At 36.6% G+C, this 12443-nt stretch overlaps 1 protein-coding gene and 1 long non-coding RNA gene across 4 annotated transcripts in view; one reads left to right on the top strand and one right to left on the bottom strand.

Moving 5' to 3' along the window:
* Positions 1-12443, bottom strand: part of LOC107696986 (PHD finger protein 20-like) — a 20430-nt gene that overhangs the window by 6022 nt on the left and 1965 nt on the right. The window contains exons 2-13 of one of the 3 annotated variants that reach the window (XM_016497580.1): positions 11479-11586; positions 11031-11202; positions 10838-10922; positions 9398-9471; positions 8838-9312; positions 7109-7210; positions 6882-7007; positions 6645-6710; positions 6308-6553; positions 1822-1992; positions 1608-1703; positions 136-267 (exon numbers count right to left, since the gene is read on the bottom strand). In XM_016497580.1, coding sequence (XP_016353066.1) covers positions 136-267; positions 1608-1703; positions 1822-1992; positions 6308-6553; positions 6645-6710; positions 6882-7007; positions 7109-7210; positions 8838-9312; positions 9398-9471; positions 10838-10922; positions 11031-11202; positions 11479-11561 — 1828 coding nt within the window. In that variant the 5' untranslated portion in view covers positions 11562-11586. Of the gene's footprint in view, positions 1-135; positions 268-1607; positions 1704-1821; positions 1993-6307; positions 6554-6644; positions 6711-6881; positions 7008-7108; positions 7211-8837; positions 9317-9396; positions 9472-10837; positions 10923-11030; positions 11203-11478; positions 11587-12443 lie in introns of all 3 variants that reach the window. The other 2 variants (XM_016497579.1, XM_016497581.1) reach the window with 2 other exon arrangements.
* Positions 5343-6131, top strand: LOC107696987 (uncharacterized). Its single transcript, XR_001635144.1, has 2 exons — positions 5343-5900; positions 6079-6131. It is a non-coding gene; the product is annotated as an uncharacterized LOC107696987 (long non-coding RNA).

Here is a 12443-nt window from a genome sequence, read left to right as displayed (position 1 = left end):
AAAATCTACAGAGCAGGAATGACTAAACGCATCTGATGGTGACAATTAGTCAAGACACTGAAAGACATCAAAGCAGGAGAAAAACACAAAGCAGGCAGCTGTGAGTTCAGAGGACCTGCGCTCTGTGGTACCCACCCTGGCTGAGCATCTTTTCGGGGCAGTGTCCCATGTAGGATCGGTGTGTGAGGGAGAGGGGCAATTTGTGGGCCGAATTCAGATTGCAGGGGAGAGGCTTTAGGCCAATGCTCTCCTCAGTGCTGTAACAGTCTGTCAGAGGAGGAAGAGCAGACGCCACACAGGATTAAACACAGAGCGAGGCGGCTTGTAGATCTGATTCAGTTCTTGATGTTGTCAAGAGGGATCAGCAACCAAAATGCTCATTGCGTGGGCAGCTCTGCACTTTAGGAGTCTATTAATAACTCAAGACGAATGACACATAGATTTGGTGTTCCACCACTGACACATTGTGCTGTGATTTAAATGTGTTGAGCACTTCTTAGAAGATGATTGAGAGTTTCTATATTCAAAATTCAGTAATAAGTTAATTGAATAAATATTGGGTAAAATGAGTGCGTTTCATTTAAAAGAGAATTTGTACATCATCTTGCATCTACTTTGAGTGGCACGTGGGAGAGGGAGTGGCTCTTGAAAATGAATCAAAAGCTGATTGGTTGCCCCATGAGTGAAATGTCCAATAGCATTTTTTATCTCGAATGGTAAATGAAAAAAACAAACAAAAAACAAACCAACAACTTGCAAATGTTCTTTAAAATGCTATTTAAAATGTGCATTTTAAAATTTTTTATTATTTTATTTAAACAAATTTTAAAAATCATAAATTGTTTTAAATATCAATTTATTTTTTAATCATTATTTACTATTATTTTAACTACATTTTAAATCATGAATTAAATAAACAGTCTCAAATATGTACATTACTTTGTTCGTTTAAAAAAGGATTTAACTCTTTTCATTGTATTTTTGAATTATTTAATTATTGTTAAACTAAATTAATTCTAAAATTACAAAGGATAGCCTTTTAAGGCTTCATTTGTTTAGTAATTTATGAACACGCAGTGGTACAGTTTAAGGCAGTAATTATAAGGTAGCAATTCATAAGGCAGAGTATCTTTCTACTTTAGAAGGCATACAAAACAATTAAAAAATGCATGTGCATCTTTATCTTTTATACAGGTGAACTATGACCTGCAAATTCACATAGCATGAGACATTTGACAAACAGGATCTAAATCTCACCAACTAAGAACTAAACCTGTAAGAAACTCATTTCATCAATCCAACTTTAAAAGAGTATCTTAAAAAATAACAAGTTTAAAAAGCTGGATGGTTTTTAGCATGGCATTAGAAGATATATTTTTACTTTTAAAATGCATAACTTGTCATAAATAGTTTATTATTTATGCCAAACAGAAACCCTAGAGCATGACATCATATCCTGTTGCTCAAATATATTGCCAGGTCTGCAGTAATTTTACATAATTGAGAAATACTTTAGAGAAAGTTTGCAGCTCCAGCAGACAAACAGAGGGGGCAGCAGAGAGCTGAAGATACACAGAGACACCACTGCACTAAAACAGCCGTCTCACCTGACTTCAACTTCCTTTTCTTCTTCTTTTTCTTCAGTTTGATGCGGAAGAAATCCCTCTGCCGCTTCTCCCTCAGCCTCTCCCGTTCTTTCACTCCTTCAGATGAGAAAATCAATCTCTATTATTGTCATGGCCCGACTGTGGTAATATGCAGAGGAATCAGTGTCAGCATGTGCACAGAAATGGATGGAATGATCACGATGTTCAGCAATACCTGTTTCCTTGGCAACCCAGTCTCTGTCGTCATGCAGCGAGCGGTTGAAGTGTTGATTTTCTTTGCTCCTCTCTGCGCCCAGCGTGGCCGAGCGCTGCCGGTGCATGCTGCCAACCGCAGGGGGCGACAGAGCGTGACCTGACTTACTGTCACTCAGAGGAGAGGGAGTATCTGTGGGAGGAAGTTCATATAACAGACACTTATTAATGCTTTTTTTCCCTGTCATGTCTAACATAGCTGTTTGTGCATGTAAACTATGGTTTTCAAAAAAGAGGACAGTGGGGGCAGGATGCAGACGGGGGGAGGGGGGCCCTTAGTAGCACAATGACAATATCCCAAATATCAAAACTCAAAATATGTCATTTCCATACATAAAATAACTATTTTACCGTCACCGTTATGCAGACTGATCATAAACCCAGCTAAAAGGCTTCCTACCAGTGGCCGTCCTTCACAAAACTTAACATCTACCACAGTTTTATCATTGGTAGAATGCAAAATGTTTCAATACAAGCATTTCAGTCAAATTTTTATTTATACAATATTTCAAACTTTTAACCTACGGAAGAAAATCAACATGCTGCAACAGTTTAAAATCAGCCCAATTCCATGCAAAAAAAATTTGGATTTGGCAACCCTGCATCCAACACGAGCTGCATCCAAAGTGATTTAAATACTCCGCATATTGATAGCGGCTCCCTGATGAGTGAAAATTATATGCAATATTATAATGTTTGCAGGAGCACACAGTAATGGTCAGAAATTCAGCCGGAGCGGGATTAAGAAAACAGCACGCAGGGCTTTAATACAAAGACGCACACAATGAATGACGATTATAGAAAGCAAAAGCCGAATCCCAGACATTTTGGGCGATTTAGAAATCCTGGCCGGACGCATTTTTTTTAGGTCCAAAAAGAGGACATGTCCAGGGAAAAGAGGACGTATGGTCACTAGGGGTGTGACGAGACACTTATCCCACGAGACGAGACACGAGACTGGGTTCACGAGAACGAGACGAGACGAGATTTTTAGACTTTAAAGAAATCCTCAATGATGAAATATATGGGGGAAAATAGTTTTTTATTCAACTGAAAAACAAAATGCAAAAAAGTAGGTGCATTTTGAAATCAACTTGTACTTTATGAAATTAAACATCTATTTTAATAAATTTTATGCAGTAATAAACATGTAAACATTGCAAAATGTTTTGCCACAAACTGAACTGACAGGCAAGTAATTGCACAAAAATGATAAATAGTATAAATAAAAATAAATAATAAACAACATAAATATCCCTTTAAAGAAGGACGAAGCAGTCAGTCAAGTTTACATTATTTAGTAAACTGATTTCCACTTTAATAAAAAAATATATATAATAAACACGATTAATGTATCCATTTAAAAGAAACTGGGGGGCACGGCAAGGCTGAGGCATAGTTAGGGCCCTATGAAATCAGTTTTATTTTTTCCTAATTTTCTCACCATATTATTTATATTTTTTAATGTTACCAAATTCTGTGTTTTAGCATGCCTAATTATATGAATGCATAAAACAACTTAATTTATTCATTTTTTTTCTTAAAGTAGCCTTATTAATTTTTTTTCCATCAGAAATTCTGTGTTGTGTATTTACATTTTTCTGGTTATCATATGAAGGCATAAAACATTAATTTAATGTATCATTAAAATGGAAGTGAAGCAGTCAGTCAAGTTTACATTATTTAGTAAACTGATTTCCACTTTAATAAAAAAATATATATAATAAACACGATTAATGTATCCATTTAAAAGAAACTGGGGGGCACGGCAAGGCTGAGGCATAGTTAGGGCCCTATGAAATCAGTTTTATTTTTTCCTAATTTTCTCACCATATTATTTATATTTTTTAATGTTACCAAATTCTGTGTTTTAGCATGCCTAATTATATGAATGCATAAAACAACTTAATTTATTCATTTTTTTTCTTAAAGTAGTACCAGTACCACTCAAACTAGAACATGTTATTACAAGCTTTAATGAAAATTCAACACACTTTATTTTTGGCAAACAAAGGGGATTTACTATTAAAATTAAAACATGGAAGAAATGTTTTGTGTGATTATTCCTTAGAAAATTATGTTTGTTTCATTTTAGTAGTAGTAGCTGTAGTAGTAGTAGGTTATGTACATTCTACTGAAAAATAGTTATAGGCACTATGTCTTCAAATCAAACCGGACTTTTATTTTGACGGGTTGCCGTGAATACCGTTACAGTTCTGTGTATGAGATATGACGCTAGTTTTACTCAAATCAAATGGTCAAATGCTCATGAAGTGACTCTCAGAGCAGTTCTGGAGATGTTGTTCATGTGTTTACGTCCTCATTTAGTGAGACGGCAGACGCTGAAATCACCGCGAGCGTCACGCGCTTCAGTATGTGTGTAGTAAATTAAACCGCGCGTCTGCGCCATTCATTAACAGAGACAGGCAGAATATGCATATTTAAATAAACTTTTGTGGCTTAATGTTTACAGATACTAGTCCATATCGTGATTTAAGTGTAATAATTTTGATTAATTCATTCAAAATTTGACAAATTCCGTGATATTCCGCGTTAAACTGTGAATTCTGTTTTTATGACTGGATAAAACTACACTGCGTCATTTTCCTGCTTATTATGTGGCCACTTGCCTGATGTGAACATAAAATATCTTACATACCACCACTTGTGAACGAGCCAGTGTAATGCAAATATATCTGAAAGGTCTGCGCGAGGATATCGTCACGTTCTCGCGAGACACATCGGATCTCGTCACACCCCTAATGGTCACCCTATGTAAACGATATGCAAAGTTACAAAGCACAAAATCCACTGCAATGGGAGTTATAAACATTTTGCAATTCAGACTTTTGTTCCCTCAGAATTCAGTTTAAATCTCACAATTCAAACAACTGTGGCTCTACATCTCACAATTCACTTTTGTTTCCACAGAACTGAGTTAACAATCCAGACTTTTTTACTTGTAAATGTGCATTTATGACTTTAACTCGCAATTACATCTCGCTATTCTGTATTTATCTGTATTCTCTCTGAAAGTTAACATCTTTCAATTGCTCAGAATTGAGTTTACATTTCAAAAATAAAAAAGGTAATTGTTACTTATTGTTTTTCTTGTAATTTTGAGTTTTTTTATATATTTTTTTCTTTCGTCTGAAAATTGTGACTTATGAACTCATAATTGTAAGTTTACATCTCACAATTCTGTATTTTTTTCTCTGAATTCTGAGTTTGCGTCTCGCAATTCTGTTTTTTTCCCCACTTTTTATCTCACAATTAAGTTTTTTTTTTTTTACTTGTAAACGAGCAATTATGATTTTAACTCACAACTACATTTCGCTGTTCTGTACTTACCTTTATTTCTTCTGAAAGTTAACATCTTTCAATTTCTCCGAATTCTGAGTTTACATTTCAGTTCTTTTTTTTTTTTTTTGCACCACGGAATAAAAAACAAATTGTGACTTTGTATTTCACAATTGTGACCTTTTTTCTTGTAATTTTTAGTTTTTTTGTTTTTTTTTCTTTCTTCCGAAAATTGTGACTTATAAACTCATTATCGTAAGTTTACAGTTCACAATTCTGTATGCATTTTCTCTGATTCTGATTTTACATCTCACAGTTCAGTTTTTCTCGTTTTGCCACAGAAATACACACATAAATAAAGGTAACTGCGTTTTCTTTTCGGGGGCGTTAAGACAACAGTTTTCAACTAAAAACTGAAAACTTTATGCATTTCGCATGTATTTCATGCATGTCATTCTCATGACAACGGCATTTTTGGGAGCCTGAAAATGCAAACGTTTGAAAATGGGTTTCAAAGTGGACATTTTTGAAAATGATACCATTATCGTCTTAGTGTAAAGTACAAAAATGTGAACTTTTGATATCAGTGATATCATGTGCATGTGTATTATAGGTTAAGTGCACAGGTGTGTAGTGTTACTTTACAAAGTGATATCAACTACTGACGTGGTATGAATAATACAACATTTTTAGTCATTTGCACGGATTTGTGTGGACAGGAATCGTTTTGAGAATGCCGTCGTCCATACACAAAACTTTTCAAAAAATGCAAACTTTTACATTTTTAGTACATAATTGTCATGCATCACAGACTGGGCTTTTTGGAAAAGCTGGCTTTAAAGAGACTAAACTAGAGAACTAAAACAGAGCATTTGAGGCAGAGGGTGAAAAGAGGCGCTGCAACAATGTACAGTATGAGAAAAAAAATGTTTTTTAACTTTAAATCATGTAAATGCCTCCTAGCAGACCCCCAAAAAATAAGGTGATGAACTTGTAAACGAGCATTATACGGGCACGTTTATAATGCTAATGCAAGTAAACGCACATAAATATGGACAAAATGTGAACAGACTTCACCAGCAACCCATTCAAAAACAAACACCCACACAAACAGCTAAAGTAAATACTGATAGATAAAGTGCACTAACGGTGGGAAGACGAGACGGTCCGGCGCCTGCGAGGGGTCTCCTGGCTGTTCTGTTTGTCTGAGGAGCGCGTCTGGACGCAGCGAGGGGGGCTTGGGTCGCTCTGTGCGTGATAGTACTTCATGTGGTAGTGCAGCAGAGATGCCTTGCGGAAAGACTTGAGGCAGCCTGCGATCTTGCATTTGAACGGGTTGTGGTCCAGCTCAATGGACAGGATAGGGGGCGGCTGGTTTTTGATGACCCTGTACACTGAGGGAGGAAAAGGGCAATGAGGTCACATACAAGCAGGTTTTTATACTGTATCGGTGAGAGAGAGTGAAAGCGAGGGCTGTGCACTCACATGGTTCTCTGCTATACTTGTTTGTGGTTGGAAGGTGGATTGTTTGCGGCTGTTTGACTGCTGCAGCTGAGAAAGCAATGCATCAGTTAGCACATCACATAGCTGCATAAATGTCGAATTAACAAGATTTGTACATATTCTGAAGAAAAGGTGAGTGGTGCCTCATGAACTAGCAATAATGATTCAGTCTAAGCAAACACATTTGATGATCAAACTGAAACAAAGGAGGATGTTTACCGAGATCAGGTGTGGATCCTGCCTCCTCTTTGGGTGCTGCATTTTCTGCAGGACTGGTTGAGCCATCCTTACTTTCTGAAGTCTCCGGGACGGAGTCCGGTTTGATTTGGGATCGACTGTTTCTGTCTATGAGGGGATCAGAGTCACAGTCCTGTCAGATGGTTTAAACACCAACTAGTATAAAGAAGCAGCTGGAACAACAAAAAGGATAATACAAGAGAGTGAACCTGTGCTTGAATTGGCTCTGCTCCTTTTGGTCGGTGGTATCTGTCCTGTTGATGCACGTCTCTTCCTCAGTTCTGGACCGTTGGACTTTTCCACATCCTTTCCTGTGAGAGACACAAGCCAAGAAATTGAATCATCAAGTTTGAATCTAATACACGAGTAAATCACCCAACAATCCTCTACTTTCAGTCTTTACAGGAAAAACTTACCAAACCACTAAGTTAACTCTTGACCTGGTTAAAAATTCATTGCCACCAGCAAAAATAAGTAACTTAGTGGCAATTTAGGTCATTTTTTTCCCCCAGTTATTTTCTGTTTAGATGGTATTGGTAAGTTCAGTAAGATTTTAAAAAATGTTTTTGTATTAAGTCTCTTATGCTCACTAATTTATTTGATCAAAAATATAATAAAACAGTAATATTATAAATATTATTACAATTTAAAATAACTGTTTTCTATTTAAACATTTTAAAATGTAATTTATTTCTGTGATGCAAAGCTGAATTTTCAGCATCATTACTCCAGTCTTCAGTGTCACATGATCCTTTAGAAATCATTCTAATTTGCTCAAGGAACATTTCTTATTATTATCAATGATGAAAACACTGCTTACTATTTTAATGGAAACTGTGATACATTATTTTAAGGATTATTCGATGAATGGAAAGTTCCAAAGAACAGCATTTATTTGAAATAGAAATCTTTTGTAACATTAAGTAACGACCAAATCTCCACATGTCAAACGAACAATAAATTGACAACAACGGTATCACAAATTAGCTTCTATAGCTCAAATCATTGGTCCAGCTAACAGACATGCATGTTCTGGTGTAAACAAAAACTGACATTTTCTATCAACAAAGCAATTTGCTCTTTTAACTGAAAGGCAGGACTCCCTGTCCTATAGATATCAAATTGAGCATCCCATTCATATTTGTGACCCTGGACCACAAAACCAGTCTTAAGTGTCAATTTTTCAAAAATGAGATTTATACATTATCAGAAAGTTGAATAAATAAGCTTTCCATTGATGTATGGTTTAGGACAATATTTGGCTGAGATACAACTATTTGAAAATCTGGAATCTGAGGGTGCCAAAAAATCTAAATACTGAGAAAATCGCCTTTAAAGTTGTCCAAATGAATTTCTTAGCAATGCATATTACAAATCAAAAATTAAGTTTTGATAAATGTACGGTAGGAAATTTACAAAATATCTTAATGGAACATGACTTTTTCTTAATATACTAATGATTTTGGGCATAAAAGAAAAATCTATAATTTTGACCCATACAATGTAAAAAATCTAAATACTGAGAAAATCGCCTTTAAAGTTGTCCAAATGAATTTCTTAGCAATGCATATTACAAATCAAAAATTAAGTTTTGATCAATTTACGGTAGGAAATTTACAAAATATCTTCATGGAACATGACTTTTTCTTAATATACTAATGATTTTGGGCATAAAAGAAAAATCTATAATTTTGACCCATACAATGTACTTTTGGCTATTGCTACAAATATACCCCAGCGACTTAAGACTGGTTTTGTGCTCCAGGGTCATATTTATGCAAATGGTCCATCTCCTTTCTTGAGACTATCTCTCTATTAGCTACTCGGCAAATGCAGTCCGTTGGAGTGTGTGAGGTTGAATCTAGCTCTTGGAATTGAATCAGAACAAAATCAAATATTCAGATGTAACACCACCATGTTCCTCCAAACCAAACTCACCATCTGCCACCTTACTCCGTGTCCTTCTGGGCAGACTGGGGCTTTCATCTGTTGCGTCTTCCTTCTCTTTCTGGTCTCCGTCGTTCCCGTCAACGCCATTTTGAAGTGCTTGGGACTCCTCCTGTCCTCCATTCATCTCTTTCTCCTCTGGTTTGTTCGCTTCTCCATTCTCAAGCGGTTCTGTCTTGTTTTCTTCACTGGGCTGTTTTTCGTTGTGCTCCGCAGAACTCGGCTCTGACTCGTTCAATATCTGAGCTGCTGTGCTTTCGCTCTCTCCACCGTTCTGGAGATTTCTGGACTCATCAATCACTGTGGCGTCTTCTTCATCCTCCTCCGATTCGCTCTCCCCATCCTGGTCAGACATGCTGTGTCTCGAGCCGTTACTTCTGCTGCTGCCATTCTCCTTGGCCTTCCATTTTTTCCCATTCTGATCGCCCCGCTTTTGAGTCTGCTGATTGGTCTTGCCATCAGAGCTCTGTAGATAAAGACAAACTCATTAATCCTGTATTTTAATGGCCTGGTTTAATCATTATTAGAGCTGAGGCAATCACTTCTCATACCTTGCGGAACGGCTTCACCTTAATCCCCTTCACTGTCTTTATGACTCCATCAAAAAACTTCACTGTGTAGAAACCTGAGACACCACAGAAGCACAGCCATTTGTAATGCTCAACACTGTCATAATGTAATGTGTGTACATGTCAAATACATAGCTACAAAAAAGATGCACTGATACTGATATATGTCGGATATTAAAATGAAATACTATTGTATAAAAAAATATATAATGAATAACTTTAATCAATTGTTTTGAATGCTGCAAGTGAACGTAGGCATCACAACATTATAAGTAACATTATTAAAAACAGACATTTCTTTTGAGATTCTAAATTCTAATTTTCTAAATATAAAACTTTCATTTAACAGTGTTATTCAATTATTAGTGTTTTATTAAGTTGAAGTGACAGCTAAGGTAATAATGTAAAAATATGTTAAATGGGCAGCACAATTAAATATGCAATGTTTAATATTCATATGTATGTATTACTGTACAAAAGTTTAGGGCTAAAATACAGTAAAAACAGTAATACTGTGAAATATAACTACAATTAAATATTTTTTACATTTTTATTATCATTTATAATAATTTGTTATTTTTATTTTATTATATTTTTAAAAGTGATCAGTAATTTCAGTTTTTTTTAAAAATGAATTATTTTCAGTAATTTACTAGAGTCTCACAATCATTTAAAGGGGTCATATGATGCGATTTAAATTTTTCCTTTCTCTTTGGATTGTTCGACTAGAAATCAGTGGTTAAGTTGTATTTACAACACTGTTCCAGAACAGTTCAACCCAAATATTCAGATGTGTGCAGCGCATTTTATGGAGGACTGTTTCCTGATCCTGGTAGAGTAGACTACAATGTAATCTGACTGTTTTGACTCACAGACTGTAAGTACGTTTTTTATATTTAAAGAATTTGCCACTGATGATTCAAACGTGAGTTTTGAGCAGTGTAGAGTAGAGCTTGTTGTTTGTCATTTCTCCGATCACAAATGCAGACATGGTTTTATGTTTACGCGGCGCGATGTTTTTGTCTCGTCGCTCCGGGATCACAATATGGTAAGGGGCGTAACATTTCCGTCACACACGGTATTCAGCCAATCACAACGCACTGGATAGCTGGCCAATCAGAGCACACCTCGCTTTTCAGACTGATGAGCTTTGTAAAAATCGATGCGTTTCAGAAAGGCGGGGCATAGAGGAGAAATAATAATGTACAGTATGTGGAAAATGTGTTTTTTAAACCTTAAACCACATAAACACATTGCATTACACCAAATACACAACATAATGTTCTTTTTAGCAGCATCATATGACCTCTTTAAACATCAGCCAAAAACAATGGTACACTATTATGTTTCGGCTGCCAATTTACTCTGGACCATTCAGAAAATAAACTTAGCATTAATGATGTGAGTGTAGTGAGTACACACCATCTTTATCCCGGGACATGATCTTAGCAGGGTAGTACCGACAGTCTGACCAGCTGGCAAGAACTTTCTGGTTGACATGAAAGCCCTGAGAATAGAAACATATCTATATATAATCTTGCAACATTGAGTCAGAGTACAACTTTGCCCATGCAGACTGTGAGTGACTCAGCACAGTTAGACAGGAAGTGCTTACTGGAGCGCTCTGCCGTTCACGGAGACCTTGTTTCCTCAGCTGGATTCGTTCCACAGGTCTGAGGTACGGACTGCTCCAGTCAAACCATTCATCATAACGGTGACTCCACTGCCTGTAGTGAATCAAAACCTTCTCGTCTTCATAGTCGATCTTCTCAATGCTAGCTGCATACCTGTCAACACAAAACAGACAGAGTTATTTCAGATTAGTTACAGATTACAGCTGGGTCTCTAAAGAAAGGTTGAAAATTGTTTGCGGGAAGAATTAATAAATAAATACTCAGCTGGAAAAGCCCAACATTTGTGGAATATGATTTAAAATGCTAATGTTTTCAAAAATATTGGAATGCAACAGAACTAGTGGCATCAGTGCCAGTGAAGCATCTGAATTTCAATCAGGCCGAGTGAATGAACAGATGGAAGAACGGAAGCAGAGGAAAGACACTGACCAGTTCTTCAGACTGTCCCTGGCCTCCAGCTGCGCTCCCACCTCGAACGTGATCCCACGCCTGTGAGGAGTGCTCTTTGACATGCTGGTCACACACTCACACACCAACCTATCAAACCAGAGAAACACATCATGAGGTCAGAGGTAAAGGATGCTATGAATGTCATGGACGACACAACCTAACCAAGTTGCTCATAAATAAACAATACACTACAGCCTAAGGTACATAAGAGAGACCTTTTCCAGCACTTTTTCCCAACAATTTGATTAGACTTTTATTTCAAAGCTGATTATTTCAAAGCTTATCTTGTTCCCAATATAAATTTTCATTAGTGCCAGGTTTCAGCTGTGCATTGGTTATGTACTTTAAAATATAATTTCAATGAATGACTGAACTTTTGGGTGATTGGAACTGTCATTTTTCACCTCCAAAAAGCTGGCATGAAAAAAAGATACATCACAGTTTAGATAATATTGTTCCTAAAATTACATATTGAATATTGATATTGGATCTCTGCTATCTAGGGTGTAATGCAGGGTTCCTCAATAGGCGGCCCGCAGAAGGCCAAGAACCACCCGACGCGAAGTGCATTTATAATCCTTTAATGCACTTACAAATGAGGAAAACAGAAGCAATCAAACCCAAAAAAAAAAGAGCAATAATATGCCATATTTACCACATCTCTCATGCTGGTTTGTTTACAGCATGCACAAATCTGTTGCTTCAGCGTGATTTATGTCATGCTCAAAAAACACAACACAACAACTCACAGGAAGTGATTATCAGCCAGTTCTTAACAGCGATCAATCTGAAGCAACACATAAATGTGTTTTTTTTTTTTAAGTGAGTTGATCAAAACAGCATTTTTTTGATCAACTATCACTTTGATGTGACGCTGTCTCTCTTTCTCTCACACACACACACACGCGCGCGCGCGCACACACACACGATGCGCAAAACTCCGC

Source organism: Sinocyclocheilus anshuiensis, unplaced genomic scaffold, assembly GCF_001515605.1.
Source record: "Sinocyclocheilus anshuiensis isolate Anshui unplaced genomic scaffold, SAMN03320099.WGS_v1.1 scaffold130, whole genome shotgun sequence".
In the NCBI taxonomy this organism is placed as follows: domain Eukaryota; kingdom Metazoa; phylum Chordata; class Actinopteri; order Cypriniformes; family Cyprinidae; genus Sinocyclocheilus; species Sinocyclocheilus anshuiensis.
The sequence above is the reverse complement of the archived record's forward strand: the minus strand, read 5'-3'. Positions and strand labels throughout refer to the sequence as shown.